The sequence below is a fragment of the Chaetodon auriga genome, chromosome 17 (assembly GCF_051107435.1).
Source record: "Chaetodon auriga isolate fChaAug3 chromosome 17, fChaAug3.hap1, whole genome shotgun sequence".
In the NCBI taxonomy this organism is placed as follows: domain Eukaryota; kingdom Metazoa; phylum Chordata; class Actinopteri; order Chaetodontiformes; family Chaetodontidae; genus Chaetodon; species Chaetodon auriga.
The window spans coordinates 1,965,073-1,984,302 of record NC_135090.1 but is presented as its reverse complement, the minus strand read 5'-3'; the positions used below and the strand labels follow the sequence as shown (position 1 = coordinate 1,984,302).

The following is a 19,230-nucleotide window of genomic DNA, read 5'->3' as shown; positions in this document are numbered from 1 at the left end:
GCAATAAAACAAACCTATTTCAGCAGATACTTCACATTTTCATATTAACTATTTAAAAACTATTTACTTATCAAACCAATAAATAATTAAACAATAAATGCAGTCTGGTGATTTCTTTGTATGTTTATTGCATCATTTTTCTTGAGGTGTCACACAAGTCAGAATACAAAGAATTACAAAACATAAATACATAGAAAATGCAGGATCAGAGGGTAAAGCATTACTGGTAGAAACTTTTAAATGGACTGTAAAGCACACATTTTGAGATGTTTCTCCAGATGACTGCAAAGTCAAACATACTGACATTTATAAAGAATCCAAACTACACTTTTGTTTTTTGTTACTGACACAAGCTCAAATTGAGATGATTGGCGTCATATAATTGAAGATTCAGACAAAGTGAATTGAGAATTACCCGAGAGTTCGTTCTGCACGGAGGAAGAAAGAAATTCTGTTTAAATGTGTCCAAGTTTCTGACAGTTAAACAATTTTTACATGAAAGGTAGAACATGCTTGGCATCTATTTGATTAACTGATGAGATGATCATTATGAGGCAAGTGAGAAAAAAAAAATGGACACCTAAGAACTTGTTCTCTTCTCTTTTCTAAGATGGTGATGTATCTTTTCTATTTTACAGCTATGCTTCCATGGATTCCAAACGGTCAGCACTCTGCTTTAAGCTTTTAGAAAATGTGCTTATGAAGTTGTGAATACCACAACAGTGGGGGGTTCATCCAGTTATTAGTGAAGTAAACACCATTGGAAGGCACCATGAATCACCATTACACAAAACAAACATAAGTCAAAAGTGACAATGACTATGTCCGTGATGATGCCCAGCACCTGGTAAAATTCAAAGCTAGTGCACCTCCACTCCCCAGATCTCCTCCACCTGCTCAGGTGATGGTTTAAACCTCATCATAGATCACTTCTGAGTTTGATCTCGGAGAAAATTTGGGAATCTGGGGGCAACAGAACAAAATCAGGGGGTTTATAAAACAAAAGACAGATATCTAACCTTCTGTGACAACAAATCAGATTGTTCTCTCCAGTAACAGGAACCAAAGCCAATATTACTGCAAATTACTTAATTCAGGATCAAAAAATGGCTACAAATAGATGTTAGCTAACAATATGTATGAAGATTAGATTATTTTATTTTATTTTGATTCTTAAAAAAATGAAATACATAGCAACATGTAGACTTGGACAATGTAAGGATTTTAAATGCAAAATATCCTGAATTTGAACTTTTACTGGTGCCAAAGGATGCTGGGCAGTATATTGGCAGAAGCATAATGTGGAAACCTGAATAGAGATCACAGCATTTAGAAAGTGTCATGTTTTAGTCATAAAGGATGGGAATAGATTGCTTTGTGCAGACTAGACTTTGTCTTTGTATTCTGTCAAACACCTGACGGGGAGAGTGATGTGCATACTGTTACTCTGTTTAGTTAAATTTGGAAACTCAGAGCTTGCTCGTGTGTTGGGCTGAGAGCCTGCTCTTCACAGGAGGATGCAGCCGCATGAGGTGCCCTTCTGGCCGCCAAGGATGCCGTGCTGCGTGGTGGCTAATGACTGGATTAAGTTCCAGAAATGCTTGAAAGAGATGCCCTCGCCATCAGCTACGCCCATCTTCCGCATGATCTCACCCAGTACCTGGTCTGAGCCAATCCCCTGTAGGAACACACCAAGACAACATATGGAATATGTTTTGTCATCATGAGCAAAGCAAAAACAGTTAAAATGATTTGTGTGGTCTGTGTAAGAGAAGACGCTAAACAGTACCTGAAACTTAACTCCTATTACAAATGAGCTCCTACTGTATTTGTCAGTTATCACATTGTACTCATCAAAGCTATAGCTGACATCTTTGAACATGATGACATTTCTAAAAAAGAAGTTGGATATGGCAAAAAAAACAGAAGCATCAAGGTGATGGAGCTGGATATGTAACATTTAAATATGCTGACTCAAAAAATACATATATATCAGAATCCAGGAAAAATAATCCACTGTGAGTGTTTGTGTGCACTTGTACAATGCTCAGTGCCCAAAGTCAGTGCTTTGATGGCTGCATGGGCAGGCTAAAGCTGTGTGAGTGAAGTGAAAAGCAGCGCTTGCCATTCACTAATTGTCCCCACAACTAAAAAGAAGACCCACGTTGAAGAATGATCCTTCATGCACTTCAAGTTCTCATATATACACTGTTAGTTTTATTATTCCTCTCCATGATCATTCCATCATTCCATCATTACTTTGCAGGGCTTTAACTTGCACAAAATAAACTTGTAAAATAAGGTCATACATTAGGGTTTCTTTTGTAACTAACATTTTACGGAGAAAAATGAATCATGCGATCTGTTGTGGTCATCTGTAGGGTCTTATCATATACTGTATATGTGAAATATATGGATAAAGGCAAAAAGGTGACAAATGCCCATCATAAGTTCCCATAGAAAAGGAGCAAATCCTCAAACTGGAGAATGTTGACAACTTTGTTTAATGAAGAATATTGGTCTGCTCCTGTACACTTTGGAAAGTGTGGATTAAATAGAACTAGTACAGACAGTTGGAGAAGTCCTGCATAGGATGTGCTGCTGACGAGGCACATCTCGTCGAGACAAAGCGTTAGAGCCTGATGCAAATGACCAGTTAAAACAGAGAGCAGTATCTTAAGATTGGAGTCTTAACTCCAAAAGCCTTGATGAGGATTTTCCCATGTTTGTATCTTTTAAAGGAATACTCTGATGAAAACTATGGTTTGAATATCATCTGTGGGCTTGAAGTTTAACTCCTTTTCTATCTGGCTCTTTGCAAAGGATGGCAGCCACTACGGTCATGGACTCTATAAAGGAGACCCAATTTCATGGTGGAAAGCAAAGTATATTAAAACATGCACAAATGTTAAGACTACTTAACATACTGCAATATAATAAAACTTCTTTGTCCCTTCATATACTTGGTGTGTTCCACAGACTATAAGACACAAATATTAGAGACTTAAGGAATGTTTCAAACAACAGATTTTCAAAGGTATGAACACCTTTATTGTCAGTTGAATTAAAGCTTAGGTGATACATTTTCCAAGGAGTCAACTGAGCCTAGTTCTTATAGGTGTGTGTACAAGTCTAGTTTGTGTTTGCTGCTGTGTGTATGTGGCCTGTGTGACTCTGCTGCTGACTGTCTTTGTGGGAAGTGAGTCAGGTGATGCCACACCCAATTGCTGCAGTCAACAGCAGGTCTGGCTGCAAGTAAAGCACATGGAGACTGGCAGCATTCTTACCTTGACAAGGTTAGGCAGCTGGGAGGACACAAGACCTTTGAATTCATCAGTTTTCAGCGTTGGACTGTTGTCTGCTGAGGCAGAGTGGAACTGGGAGACCAGTGTGTTGATGGCATTCTCTAGGTCTGAAAACTGGGGAGAAGAAACGGAAGAAATAAATAGAGGAAGAAAGACACGGTCAGGCTCTGCTATTGGCTATTCATCAAGAAGCTCTGCCTCTGCAAATTCAACTAGAAGGGCACCTGGACGGACAAACCTCCGCCATTGCCAACAAGCATGAATATCTTAGTTTGAGGAAAAAAAGCATTGTTGCAATTGTGGTGGTGTTACAATTGTACCAGCTCTCCCATGAAACCAGTGTGCTTCATAACGACTGCTTTCTGTATGAAGTCAGAGTCACTACATGAGTCGGCTACCCCAGACGATTACTGGTGCCTGTGAATGTGGGCTGTGATATGGAGCCATCATACTTCTACAACTTGCTACTTTCCATCACTGGTGAACTTTACTACCATCTACTGGTTTTCATGACGTCTGGCATTCATTTCATCAGGGCCGTTTCTGTAATTGCTGGATGTGTGATTAGTGAACTTCTTGCTAACACGTTCATCCTACCAGCTTAAGCTGACATGTTGTGTTTACAAGATTTGACATCTGTAAGTGGCCAGGTAAATCAATACAGCTTTAATTAGTTAAACAATGATAATACTCTGTACATCCTAATGAACTGTACTACTAAATGATGGAAATAGCAACAGTGAAAGAACTACAAAAAGGACCTGCCATAAAAATAACACTCAATGTTCATTCTTGATCTTGGGAATATCAGAATTTGTGCATCACATTAAAAGGTGATGATGCGTCATTGTTGTTTCCGCTTCCCCCAAGTGACAAAAAATCACTAATTCCAGGTTCAAGGATGGGGGAGATTACTGTCACACTAGAATATTACATACACCACCATAGCAGTATCTATCCCTATCCTCCACTCCTAATGATCATATGTAAAACAACAACTTAGTAAAAAAAAATTTGCTGCTGGTAGGAGACAGGATGTGAACAATGGCCTCCAGTAGCAAAGTCAAACAGCAGCAGGCAAGTATGTCTCCTTCTGCTTTAAAGCAGGCTGAAGGAAACCTGGGAATTCAAAGGATGGCGATAAAAAGGATTGTCATGAAACAGAACAGCAGGTCATTATCTGCATTTTATCAATGTGAGGGCTTCCTGTGTGCTGAATCATCAACTCCTGCATTGTTGTAAGGTCAGCAAGAAGGAAACAGGCAGACTTTAGGTATGTTTATGCCATTTGTTACTTTTCAACACATATCCTACAGCTTCTCACTGAAGATGAAGTTAGTGTTTGCTCTCAGTCAAACTCTTTGGCTCTCATAGACTGCCATTACCTGGTAGATATGTGGACACTTAAACAGCTGCAGATCTGTTAACCATGAATGTGAGCAACACTTCTTTACTTGTTCAAGTCTGGAGAACCAACCTGCCCTTTACCATTTGGTCCACCTCAGTGTCTGCGTTTAGCTGTATCTCTGTCTTTTGTTTAATACCTTACTAGCTGTAACAACTTCATTTCCCCGACGTAGGATCAATTAAGTCTTATCTTACTTATCTTAAAAAGCAGAGATGTAAGGCTGTAAAAGGCTGTAAAACTGATGTATATATGTTTATATAAGTTATAAGTTTTATAATTGAGCTGATAAAACAATCTACCATAAGGTATATTTAGCAATTGTTCTGGGGCTTTCAATCATAGCACATGAGCTTCCTCAATAAAAATGGACTTAGGTGGACTTTTTATTAGAAGATTTTTCATCTTAGACAATATTAACATCATCAGAACATCTGATGCTTTATGACAACTGAACAAACTCCATCTGCTGCGGAAGATAGTGTGATACAACTGAAAGCTCCAAGACAGCTATTAAATGGATCTTGAAGCATGACTGTTTCCAAGGTCAACAATGAATGTTGAGTGTCATATTTGTAGCTCTTGCTTTTTGTAGTTATTTTACCGTTGCTATTGCCATCATTAATTAATGCAATTCATAAGGAAAATACAAAAGGTTACAAATGTTTAAAGCTGCAGTAGGTAAGATGGAGAAGAGAGCAGAAATAGCCTGAAAATTTGAACAAACACAAGTTCCACGTCACTCCCCCTCCCTCTCCGCTGCACTCATGCCCTGCCTCCAAGCCCCTCCTCCCCGTGGCATCTGCGTGGCTGCCATGACAACCAGTAACGTTAGCCTTAGCATCGGAAACAAGCTAACTCTGCCCTGCCACTACATCACAGTCGCTAACATACCGTACGCACTGCAGAGTGTTACTGTAACAATCAACATATTATCTTTATGGTTATTTGCTGTCTTAGCCGTATATGCTGTTGTTGTCAGCGGTGGTACGGGCAGTTTCTCCTTTGTGGGTGACTGTTGCTCCGCCATAGCTTTCACTAGCCTCCTGATGCCGCTCGCAGAACTGTTTGACTGAGTGGCAGCCGGCAGCATGAGCGGAGGGAGCAGTTCGCAGCGTGCATGAGTAGTGATTGACAGATGTCAGGCACTCCCTCAGACGCTCCTCTGGCTCTGATTGGTTGTTTTGTGTCGGGCGCGGTGGATTCTTGCAAATTGCAGTAGGAGCAGTAGGTGGGCCATTTTTTTCCACAGATTACATGTTTCATGTACTGTACTGTTTTAGCAAATATGACAAAAAAATTACTTTTATACAAGTTACCTACTGCAGCTTTAAAGCAGTATTCATTTATTTTATTAACTTATTTATTTTTTCCATGCACACACAATGTAACAACCCGTAAGCACAACATATTATCACCCGATGAGCTTGATAAGACAATGTTAGCAATTAGCACTCTAATCACATTCAGCAGTTAACATTAGAATTCCTTTGAAGTTGCATTTGTGTCCACATGATAAGTGTAAGTCCAACATTCTTGTTCTTTTCAGCTCTGTTTTTGATCTCCATTAACTAAATATCTGTCTCTTTCGCTGCTAAATGATCCACTATGTTCACCAGTTTGTCTCTGACTGTGTCTGTTGGCTGTTGCTGAGCAGATAGTGGACAGTGGGTTTGTTGGAGCTTCTCCTGCTGAAAACAGCTGCCTGCTTGATACTGATAAGGGCTGTGAGACCAAACCAATCTTTACATGTGCTGTTAAATCACATTAATGAGCTAAACGACTAAAAAGCTGTGTAGAGCTGAAGAGTTGGTAAGAATTCTTTGTAGGTTCCTCACTGTGAGCAACACCAAAAACATCACATGCAGCCATTTGATTCAGTGTTGCTGTTATATTGATTAGAGCAGCATTTTAAGCAGGTTGTCTCTTGGCCATCAGTAGAACAAGCTCCAGTCTTGCTACAGTTATTCAATGCATGTGGCCCAACAGCTTTGTCAAAACCACACCCTTTCTGACTGATGTCTCACAAGCTGCTGCAAGTCCTCTTCACTTCAGCAAAAAACTCCCAGAAAAAGCAACAATAGCATGACTGTAGACATGACATAGGTAGACCATTTCAACACCTCATTGTATTCGCTAAAGGATTTCATGATTACATTAACCAAATGATACCAAATGAGTCAATGGGTCTCTCATACAAGCACTTTCAAAATAATGTGGAGGCTTTTGTTTCATGTCAGCAAACAACTGTTTTGTGTATATATGTTACTTTTTACAATTAGAACTTTTTAACCTTCATTGGATTGCTGTGGATTGCAGTAGATACGTATTTAATGAATTAGTTTCAGTGAGAACAAACAAAGACAGTCTCTCAAATGTCAACAGTGGGGCGGGAGAAACTTGTTTTGGGGCTTTATAATACAATTTGTAACGTATTTTAAAGAGTGGGCAAGTTCTACCACATTCTCCTTGACCCCAGGTTACAGCTGAACATTGTTTGTTGCCCAGAAATTTCTGCTCTCAACTGTTTTCAATCATATATTTTAAGCCTGGAGGTGAAAGTTACTGAAAAGGTTTGTTTCATATGGGCTGATTCTGGCCCTTTTCTTTTCGAGGGACAAAGTGGGGACCAGAGGTTGGCACAGGGCCCCACAGGAAGCTGACAGACCACCCATGGTGCTCTTCCGCTCCAGATTCTGGACATGGCAGGTTATTAACCTGTCATTATTACTGAAGAAGGAACAGTGAGAGGTCCCACCACAGAGCGGAAGCCATGTTGCATTGCACAACCATGATGTACAACACAGACAGAAAGGTGGAGGGCTCCACCTGGGCCCTACGTTCAAAATGAGACACGCCCCTGATTCACTTACTGTGTTCAGCAGTTTGGCTACAAAAATGACCTCCTTAGTGGATCTACTTTGATTGGCGATCACTGTAATATTCTCCCAGAATAATGTTGCGCGTGTGCTGTCAGAGTATGTGTCAGTGTGTCTGTCTTCCTGTCGGAATGTCAGGGCTGACTGCTGAAGAAACTCTTCTTCTCAGGGAGGGGCAGCTGCAGCGCACATCTGAGGAGCCCGTGCGTGAGAACAGCCTCGATCAAAGTGCTGCTTTCAAATGCTAAACTCAGTCTGTGCGATCAGAGAGAGGCGGCCGGACACTGCGCGTCTGTTCAGTGAAACTCCGACAGTTAACAGTTCGTCCCGTCCGGGTGGAAGCTGCTCCTCACCGACATTTTTTCTTTTACCGCTGGCGTGGGATGGTGCGTCTTCAGCAGGAAACCGTTCTTTTACGACTTGTTACGCGCTCATGGCGTCACTCCTACTTTGTGAACGTCCTCTAACCCAAATCCACGTAGATTTATTAAACTGCAGTGAAAGAACTAGCAGCAAGCAAGTTTTTCTCCCCGTGAAAACTAAATGAAAACTCGTTAAAACGTCAACATTAGAATACTGAGTGAATCCTCACTCAGGTGTAGTTCTCAAAGAATAGTTATAGTGTTTCTTACCTGAGGCATGTCGACTGTGAGTTAGAATGCGGTCACTTTTCTTCCTGCGTGTCTCGCTGCTCGCTGCTGTTGTGTGTCAGTGGATCATTGCTTCTGTCACCAGCTGGCAGCCTTCCTGGATCCTCCCTCAGAGGAGAGAGAGAAAAGTCAGGAAGAGGGAGCTGAGAGCCGAGGCCGTGCCTTCTCCCGTACTCTGCACACACAGACACACACACACACGCCCTTTAGCGCACGCACACGCACATATAAACCCACTGACACACGCGCGCGCAAACATATTTTTATCCACTGACACACACACACACACACACACACACACACACGTCCTTTAACGCACGCACGCACACATAGAACTCCACTGACGCACGCGCCCACATATTTTTATCCACTGACACACGCGCGCACATATATATGGTGGTTTCAACAATAAACCTGTGGATGTAGAATCGTGTGTACAGTGATGTGTTTCGATATCTCCACTTCGACGCAGCTCACATTCAACAGACAACTCATTCCACATCTGGAAACCTTTAGTTAAAGTTGGACACTGTTTTGCGCAATAACTGCCTGCAAGTTGAGGCTGGTATTCTGCTTCTCCTCCAGACTGTCACTGTGTTTTCTACCAACTATTAATATGACACCAGACACTTTTGGTTGTGCAGGTTTCTGCGTGAATCTTTCCAGACCAGTGAGACATTCAGGCTGTGGGAAATGCCTTGAAGTTATGTTCTTGAAAAAGAGTTTTCAATTAAAAAAAGGAGGGAGAGACAGAGCGGGAGAAGGAAACAGGCTCGACCGCATTCTTTCTATCCGGTTTTATGACTTCAGACAGTCAGTGGGGTGGGTGTATAAGTGAGGGGAAAGCTTAACCACAAGAATCTATCTAAAGAAAAAAAAACTGCAAAAGAATCAACAGAATTCCAGCAGACAGCGAATACTCAGCCTGAACTAAAAGGAGAGCTTTTTCCTGGCTGGAACACATACTGTGGACAGCAGCTGATGTCCTCGAGGTGAAGGGTGTGTCAGAATACATGATTTAAATGATTTACATGGTCAAAGACCCAACCCCTCCCTCTGCTCCAGGTCCTTGAATATATGACAGGGAAGGCTTGATGCCACACCCAATCAGAGAGGCCACAGTGAATTGTTTCAGTATGAGACTATCAACCTTTCCCACTTTCCTTCATCCTCAGTATTACTTCACTGTGCTGCTTCCAGATGCTTTGCATTAACACACAAACATGAACACAAACATACATGAACACACAAAAACAGACTCTCACACATTAAGCGTTGAGCTAACATCGAACATTCCTGTGATATTACACAGTGCTCCTACAAGTCACTACAACTGACCTTGCATTGAAGAGAGCATCATTTCCAAAAGGACATTTCAGGGGCCTTTTAAAAACGTGCTAGGTGGGCTGTTTATGTCGCTGAAATACAAAACACTCACAACAAATGAAAGGGCGACTCCAGGAAATTAGCATTTTACTTGTATAAAGGGGTTTGGGTGGTGAGACTCACGAGAGACAGATTAAAAACAGATTGCCTGACTATTAGTCCCTGGTGTGAGTCAAACTCCAAAAACACTGGATCCTACACTTCCCATTATGCCAGTTGATAGCATTCTTTGTTAGACCCTCCATGCCAGTTATACACCCATATCTTTCACACATCGAAGATTTATTTTCTCCAAACCCAGGCTGAAATAGCATAACATCACCATGACATCATCACGGTTATTTTCTCTGCTCATCCAGAGCCACAAACCATACAACTGTTTGCACAGGCTGAGCAGGACTAAGCATGAGCAGAAAACAGATCTGGATATGTAAAATCAGTGGAGTGAGACTTTGAGCATGTTACTGACTCGGTAAATAATATCTTAAAATCTGCAAACAGTTTAACGGTAAACAGTCATTATACTGGTTGACTTAACCTCAATGGGTACAGACTCTGAGTTTTCCAGGTGACTGAACAAGAAAGACATGAGTAAAAAGGCCTGGGGAGCATTCAGTTGCCCACGCCTGGGGAGGGTTTCGTTTTGGTGGGATGATCATGGAACAATGCAAAGTGTGGTTAGAGTTATCCTTCTCTATCATTTCAATCTGCAGATGGATACAAGAGGCTGTGGGCCTTCCAGAGTAATGCATGCTGAGTAAACAGCATCACCCTTTCACAGGTATTCATACCTGATAAAACCTACAGGTGCTTCACATCATCAACCCTCACAGTGTGATCTACTCCGCGTGTCAAAAGATGGACACTACCTTTCTTTCAGTCTGTAACAAGTTATGGTGTCAATAGCAAATCTGATTTGTTGTTCTTGATAAATGAATTATCTGTTAGGACTTTCCAAAATAGATTTTAAACAGCACGAGTTAAGCATATGGAGAAAAGGGAGCAAACATGTAAGTGTATAAGAAATGTTTATTTAAGGTAATTGATGCAAAAAACAAACAAACAAACAAAAAGACAGAGTGCAGAAATGAGAGAAAACCCCAAGATGCATTCATTCTATGACATCTGAGTGACAGCTGTCACTCAGCAGCTGAATTCTAGTCATCTGCAACTATTTGGCATGAGCACGTTTTCCTTCAGTGCATCAAATAGAACGTTCATAGTGGATCATCGCGAAAACTTTAAGTGGACCAGTATAACGGCCACAAGTTTTTCTGAGTCAGAAAGTCAGAGGGGAGCAGAAAAAATAACTGACCAATCAAAGATGTCAGAGATTAACTTTCATTTTATTCTTTTACAAACTGTATCTTTAATGTTTTTTCATTATAGGATCGTTCTAGTGTTATTCTATATTTCCTAACTGTCAACAAATCCCATGAAAAGCCCAAAAGCTGTTAGTGTGTCTGGATTTTTCTACCGTCTGTGGATCTAATCTTCAGGTTCACTGGTTCCCAGTGAAGGTGTAAATCTTTAAAGCACCTCACAAATAAACAGTATCATTTGTGAACAACGCTCAGAGGAGGGAGGAGGCGGTTCGCAGCGTGTGTGAGTAGTGATTGACAGATGTCAGACACTCCCTCAGACGCTCCTCTGGCTCTGATTGGTTGTTCTGTGTTGGGCGCAGTGGATTCTTGTGAAAGCGCAGTAAGAGCAGTAGGTGGGACCAATGAAGTCGTTTTTTCACAGGTGACATGTTTCATGTACTGCTGTCAGGGCATGGCAGAGTTTTAGCAAATATAACAAAAAATTACATTTACACAAGTTACCTACTGCAGCTTTAACAAACCTGACTCAAGCAGGAGGAAAGAATGCATTTTTGATGGACTATTTCAGAGGCGGAGTTATCCATTTAGATGCTTGAGTGAGTGTTTCAAGACAGTGATTGAGTCAATCCCACATACACTGCATCGGGGTAATGAAGGAACATGCCACCTTGTGCAACAGTGTGGCTCACTGATGAGTTTTAACAGTTTCTGGACAACAATGGAGTTCTATGGCACAGATGAAGACGATGCATCAGGCTTTGATACATACACAGTAGTGCCAAACCCACAATGATCTCCACCTACTAAAGTGACCAAGGCTCAAATTTGTCTTTAAAGATTCTAAAAAAGATATGTTGCTCTACAACATCATATTTGACTGCTTACTGAGTTTTCTTAAGTGCTGTCACATCTAGATCTGCCCAGTTTACAGCACATTCAACTACTCTGACAGAGAAGGCTCACACACATGAATATTTCACTTGATGCTGAAGTAACAAAACAAACTTGTTGTGCTCATTCAAAGCATCCTGTCAGTTTAGAAACTCCGTGCTCAGCTGAAGCTGAAATCCCTCTAGGTGTTCTTTAAGTTTCTCCCTCACATCTTCTCTCATTTCCACCGATGTAGTGTTGATAACAGAATGCTGGTCACTGTGTTCACCATCACAGGCTCTTTCAACTCTGGACAGACCTCCACTGTTCTCTGTCATGTGTCCTGTGTCTCCTTTCAGATCCACTTCTGACACCAATATGCTCTGTACTTCATCCCCGACTCCGTCCATCTTGAGAATGCTTTGTAATCTCTCTTCAGCGGGAACAGGCACCAGAATGACTTGTCCCTCAGCACTGTCCTGTATCCAGAACAGCTGCTGCAGGTCCAGGTCATGCTGCTGTCCCACAGCTTCAGTCTCCCCTTCACACATGTCAGAGAGCAGCAGCTTCTGCTCAGAGCCTAAAAACTGCAAAGCCTGTTCATGAACATCAGTCAGAGACACCCCGGCAGGGATCACACGTTGAAGACCTTGAGTTTGGAGCAAGACTTCTGAACTTTTTACATCTGAGTAACTGGTTTCTACACTGTTCCCAGGTGGTCTTTCCAACCTGATTATCTTTATGTCTTTGGCACTTTCAGCTCTGCTACAAGTGCTGGTTTCAATACTCCCCTGAATCTTCAGAGAGTCCTCGTGAACTGTAGACTGGACATCTTTCCCAGTCTTTGAAACTCTGCATGATACCTGACCACCAACTTGTACCTGTCCTCTTCCACAGTAAAAGCAGTATCCCTTCTCTTCCTCACACCAGCTGTTGGTGTCTGGAAGAAAACGACCTCCCAACTCCATTTGATCCACACATCTGTCCTCAAATACCCCTATATCCTCAGATTTAGTATCAGTCTCACTCTCCTCATGGCTACAGCCTCCTTTGCTTCGTTTCCTCTCCCCCCCTGGTGTCCAGCCCCCCCTGTTTTTACAACCGTCTTGTGACACAAGCAGAGCCTGCTTCAGCCGTTTATCACGGAGCCTCAGAACAGTGCTCCGCAGGCGGTTCTCCCTCCGCCTGGCTGCATGCAGCTGTCGCAAGGCCTTCTCCAAGCAGTCAATAGCCTGGTTGTAACGTCTCCTCCACAACAGGGGGCAGAGCTGAGCATAGTTGTGTTCCTTGGACAGGTAGAAACCTGCAGGTGGGGGCAGGCGTCTCATGTAACATGATGGGGAGAGGGGACGAGTCACTGCTGGTGGTGAAGGACTATGTTCTTGATCCTCCACCCCTGAAGGCTCTTGAGAAGATGCAGGTATGCTTTCATCAGTCACCTCAGCTGCTGCCACTGACATCTGATCTGAGGGTTCTCCTGAAGGCGGACATTTGTCTGTCTGCTGAGTGTTCTCCTGCTCGCCTGAGCAGGAATTCTTTCTACAGAAAAAAAGATAAAGTGAGAAATATCTGTTGCATTAGATTTTCATTCACATGGTGTAACATACAGATGGGTGTGTGTCCATCATGTGTGGGTAATCTCTGTAACTTCTTTTATGGAGTATATTCTTTTGCTGTCCTTTCTTGTACCCACATAGTGAATCAATTTTAGAGCCAGTTCCCAAACCCCTGGAATAAGGTGTGGGACATCTGACTGTACCAGTGGCCTGTATGCATGTGATGTGATCCTGACTGTCACATGTAAGGACATCCCTCTCTCCCTCTCCCCACCTTGGTCTGACAAACATTTTGAGCAGCTTTCCGGGTTTACTGTTAACTGGAAAAAAGCTTGTTCATGCCTCTGTCTGATGGCCTCGACTCTGGCTATTTTGATAATGAACACATTAGAATTTCCATTACTCATTTTATGTAATTAGGGATTAATATAACCAGAATCCCAAAGCTTCTTCTTAAACTTAATAACTTGGATTTGATTTGTATGGAAAAAATTCTGATGGACAAATGAAAATGCGTTCCTCTTTATTTCATAGGCCATGTTAATGTTATTAATGTGGTAGTTCTCCCCAGATTTGTTATTTTTTTTAAATGTACCCATTTTAGGTTTGGGTTATGGTTAGAGTAAGGGTTGGGCTTCAATATTTAGCTGTGATGGTTGAAATTAGGGTAAAGAGCTTGGGAATACATTATGTCAATGAGTGCCCTGCAAAGATAGAAGTTCAAACTTGTTTGTGTGTGTGTGGCTGGTGTCTGTGGCACACTCTGCTCTGCCTAGGTTGCAAAATGTAAAATTTATTTATTCAGTGTGTTTTTATTGGACATCAGCATTTGCATTTAGGGTAAATAAATGCTTCAGGTCGCGGTTACGCCCATAACAGCTCAAACATGAGCCTGCAGCATAGCTGCATAGATTCAAATGAGAGCTGTTGCATGAAGAAGGAAAAACGGGTCTGACAAAGGTCGTCAGTAAAATTCCCATTTAAACAAAACATAAGGTAATATTGCCATAGAGACCATGTTAGAACCATAATATTACCATACAGTTATATTGGTGGAAGCAACTCGAAAGTAGTGCTTAACTTATTACCTTCAAATGAAAGTAATATGTAACGTATTGCATTTTGAAAGGAACTTGTTCAACACTGCTGTAAAGGTGTACGAATATGAAGCTTTTCTTGGAGAGAATACCCAAATCAATCTTTTCATTAATGGTATAATGATAGCTGCAGTTTCACTGATGAATGCCCTGCAGTGATCTTGCTGATATTTTTAGACATGAGAGGTGTACATTAGCTGCATGTATGGTGCTGGCGACATTTAGGGATACATGTGTTTCTTAAGTCGACCAAAAACAATTCTGTTGAATATTCTTTTCTCTGTGACGCACTTTGTAACTTCATTAAGAAAAGTGCTATAACAAGAGTTTATTATTAATATCATGTTATTAGCCACATTAGAATTTACAAACAAACATAAATCATAAAAGGAAAATAAAATTGGATCTATTGTTTTGCAGATTGCTTTCCGGACTAAAATAAAGTCAGTAATGCAGGACGGATGTGAAATCATGTCAATGCCATTTTAGCTGAGAGCTGAGAATCTTTTATGTCCTGTCTTGAAAGGCCTCTGAGCTGCTGGCTGGTGTGAGGTAATTCCAGACATCTCTCATTCGCACTGAAAAAATCAGACTCAGCCTGCGTCAGTTGTGTTTACCTGACAGAAATGTCTTCTTGTTTCTGCAGTGTCCCTGGTCTCTTGCATTTGGTTGCTGAAGAGGAATCAAATACTGTAGGAAACGCATCTTCCTTTAGTCTTCTGATCCCACTGTGAGTGAAAAGGCCAACTATATTTCAGGCTGCTATCTGATCATCATCAGCAGTAGACTCGTATTTTGCACTGGTTGTGAATAACAGAAAATTGAGTTACACTGCTGATATCTGTCATCTCTTAATGTCCTGATTGAGTGGGCCTACCTGCATCCAGTCAGCTCAAAACTCTCTGGGGTGAAGTGTCTGGAGCAGAAGTAGACAAAGTCAGTCTGAGGATCCCAGGAGTCTGCACGGTGGGAGTTGGTGATCCAAAGGTTCCTCCGAGTTTCTCCTTTTGGTAATCTGCCCATCACAATGACAAGTATTACTGATCAATTTCATTATACGAACAACATTTTGTCCCTTTGATGTTGTCATCACTTGCCTGTAATGGATCATTTCAATTGTCAAATTCAAGTTACATAGGGAGACATTTCAGAACATAAAAACTACAAAGAACATCCAAGACAAGACGTTGAACAACAGATAGTGTTTTGTTTTGATGTATTTGTATTGAATGCATGCTCTCCAGTGAGCATGATGTAGTGAGTTCACCAACAAGTCCAGTGCTGGGTCTGAACTGTAACAACACTTTCTACAGGCACCTTTTTAAGATGGCAGCATATGTACTGCGTGCTCCCTGCGGTCATGATAATCTGCTCTGTTGCGTTTTAAACTGAAAACGGCCTCATGTAGTGTTGGCCCTCTGTTTATTCAGCATACCTCTAAATATCAAATACAAAAACAAAAACACAAAGTCTTCTCAAAAATGTTCAATAAATGTTGAAAGTAAATAGTGTTTATCATTGTCAGTGTTTTCTAATCTAAATGGGTTCATATTGCCACAAATGGCAGCTTTGAGTTTTTAATGTTTATGCTGCTAGTTGCTGAAGAAACAGCTCTAATCCCGAGCTGGTTCCAACAACTCCATTTCTTTGTTCATATGTCTGCACATTAAATGAACATGTAAAGCTCAAGAGTTGTTGGAAGATGTATTAGCAAGCTGCTTATGCAACATGATGCACTGCTATCACAGTGCTGTAAATATTGAATACATTAGAGATGAAACAACAGAAAGCAGCACATTTTAAAAACTTAGGCACATTAACCAAGACGCTCTACAAAATGAGTCAAATGCTCACTTATGAAAGGTGATACCAGCATTACGAGTCTCACGATTGTCCCGAGATTTGCACCCGCCTGCTGAGCAATGTCTTGGCATCTGAAAGAAAAACAGTGATGCGAAAAATAAGGAGCCAGTTTGATGTTTTGCCAAGTATCATTAACACGTGTAGTTGATTCAAGCATGAGAAGTCACTCTGAACAGAAAACATCCTGCTGGATGAGTTGGACTTTAATCGGATTTAAAATTTAACTTATTAATGCCATCAACTGTGCAAAACAGCTGATAGACAGGAGCATACCTTTAAATGTAGTCTGCACTGGACCGCACCCTCGCACACAGCCTCTGCACAGGCTGCCCTGGATCAGCGCAGGTCAGCAGTTTGATGCTGTGAACCACATTGTGCAGGTGTACAAGCTGTGGGTTTCATTTCTGGAGGGGTTATTAAAAGTGCAGTAAGTCAGATTTTATGGCCATAGCTGTTGCCGATCAATGGCAGTTGAAAATTAGCTCATTTTTGAGAGTTTTGTATCAACTGACCAATGAATTATTGACTCATTTCAGCTCGAGCTGAAGGCTACCAAATCAAAATCACCAGATTGTGAAAGAATGTGTTGGGATATGGAACCGGGGGCCAGGGGAACAGTCGAGTAGTTTTTGGTGTGGATGATGCCAACATGTGAAATTGTGACTGAAGGGCTGTGTATTATTTCATTATTGAATAATCTGCTGATTGGTTTCTTAATTAATCATTTAGTCGATAAAATGTAAAAAAAATAAAATAAAATTTAAAAATCACGAAATGAAGTCTTCAGATATCTTGTTTTGTACCAAAAGCAGTCAAAATCCTAGATATTTCATTAATTATCAAATATGACAAAGAAACAAGTTCATGGAGCTGGCTTTGTGAATGATCGGACAAGCCCGTCCACATGCAGTAGTGCATGTCAGGGCTGAGAGACAATGACAAGGGCAAAGAATCTCCAGGAGGTTCTGGGGCAGGAAGGAATTAGGAATTACTACCTTTCAGAAAGGAATGGACGGAGTCCTGTGAAAATAGACAGAGGTCGATAGATGCAGACATGCTAGAAGTTTACTGGCTCATGGTCAGGAACTGGTATCATTAATTAATTTAAAAAAAAATTAACATTATTAGAATATTCTCTTTCTTTCAAATATTACTATGCAGACAGTAGCAGTGCTACAATGTCAGTGGATTGGCAGATTTACCGATAATGAAAATAATCATTAGTTGCAGCATTTCAGAAGACGATGACGATTATCTTTATAAATAACTAATTTGCTTCTCCACATGATGAAATCTCAATTATAAATCTATTTTTAATTCACAAACAAAAAACACTATGTTATATTTCTGAAAGAAAAAATACATAACACTTTTCACTTCTCATAATTCACTTATTTCTCGTTTAGAATCTTGATTCTATTTGTTTGTTGTATCGTTACTTGTTGGCCTGTATGTATATTTCTCTTGATATCAGCATTAAAAACAATGTTGACATTTCACTGCGTCCTTAAATCGGAACAGTGTGTTGTGTTACGTAAAGAAATCCGACGTAAATATTTGGACTATTTCCAGCAGCCATGGAGGCTCAGTTTTAGCACACCGCTGTGGTCGCCGGTGGCTCCAGCGGATAAATAACATTACCGCTGCCTGTGACTCCTCGTCACGACTGGATTTTAAGCGACGAGCTGTATCAATTTAGGCGCATTCGCTTTTGACAGAATGCAATGAACTACAGAACACTTGTCATGCAGCGACTGTCATCGTTTTCCTGCTGCTGCCGAACTTTGCGCCGCTAAGTTGAGTCACACACAGATCCACACATTGCCTGCTAGCCTGGAGCTAGTAACATGCTAACGGACGTAAACGTCACGGACATGGCGCCGGTTCCAGCTTTGGGTTACAGTTACACGTCGGAAATCACTGGAGCAAATAATGATTTAAACACACTAAAAATATTACCACTGCGCTTCAAATTTCGACCTTACGAAGATGGCTGATCGTCTCTTCATTCACCTTCTTCCTCCTCTAATTTGTCCTCCATTTTTTTTTGTGTGTGTGAATAAAACTTTATTTAAACATGCATCTGACTGGAAGGAACAACATTTTAAGAGGCCTTAAAGATATTAAGTTGGATTTGAATATGAGTGTTTTATATTTTCAACCAATCTGATCAATATATGTTGCACTACAATACGCAGTCTTATAATAATAATAATAATAATAATAATAATAATAATAATAATAATAATAATAATAATTGTTCTGTTGTCCCATAAGATGGAGTTATGTGGACTAAAGTTGGGATTCAACGTCGCTTTCAAATACTACACCACACTCACCTCACTGAGTTTTTAACTGCAGCTTTGAGTTTTTACTGTTATGTCTACTATATGAATGAACAAACTGCTGTCATGTAACCATTTTACTTCGCTTTACTTCAATTTTGCGTGTCGATGCTTGATATGACAATAGCATACAAATACCACTGTTCACAATTCACAAGAAGAATTTAAGATAAGATAAGATAAGATAAGATATACCTTTATTAGTCCCACAGTGGAGAAATTTCAGGTATTACAGCAGCAAAGTGGGTAGTGTAAGAAAAACTCTTATGCGAATGTGTGCTGTGTAGTAATCTGTGTGGCTGACTTCATGTGCTTTTAAAAAGGCATATCATGTATGTACAGATGCAGTAGCCTACATGTCTTTTATACAAACATAGAAATAACCTAATGTAGCTTATTATATTGGTGTTTTTGCGGGAAGGCACATATCATTAAGAACATTCTCTAAATGGCTTTTCATAAAGTTTATGATGTTACTTAACCAATAAAACAGATTTTTTTTAGGGAGTCTGGGTATCTTGATGAGTATATTGATGAAAAATTGACCTT

General features: G+C 40.8%; 2 protein-coding genes across 2 annotated transcripts; both read right to left on the bottom strand.

The window, feature by feature from the left end:
* Positions 1–108: 108 nt before the first annotated feature.
* s100v2 (S100 calcium binding protein V2) lies at positions 109–8,438 on the bottom strand. Its single transcript, XM_076753711.1, has 3 exons — positions 8,222–8,438; positions 3,288–3,419; positions 109–1,678 (listed from the first exon to the last, which is right to left on the bottom strand). Exons 1-3 carry the CDS (start codon positions 8,228–8,230, stop codon positions 1,508–1,510), a joined length of 312 nt encoding a protein of 103 aa, XP_076609826.1. The 5' UTR covers positions 8,231–8,438; the 3' UTR covers positions 109–1,507.
* Positions 8,439–10,636: 2,198 nt separating this feature from the next.
* On the bottom strand, positions 10,637–18,389 carry thap7 (THAP domain containing 7). The gene is made up of 6 exons (XM_076753751.1): positions 18,296–18,389; positions 16,610–16,740; positions 16,328–16,407; positions 15,351–15,488; positions 15,091–15,201; positions 10,637–13,359 (listed from the first exon to the last, which is right to left on the bottom strand). Exons 3-6 carry the CDS (start codon positions 16,405–16,407, stop codon positions 11,982–11,984), a joined length of 1,707 nt encoding a protein of 568 aa, XP_076609866.1. The 5' UTR covers positions 16,610–16,740; positions 18,296–18,389; the 3' UTR covers positions 10,637–11,981.
* Between the last annotated feature and the right edge of the window lie 841 nt (positions 18,390–19,230).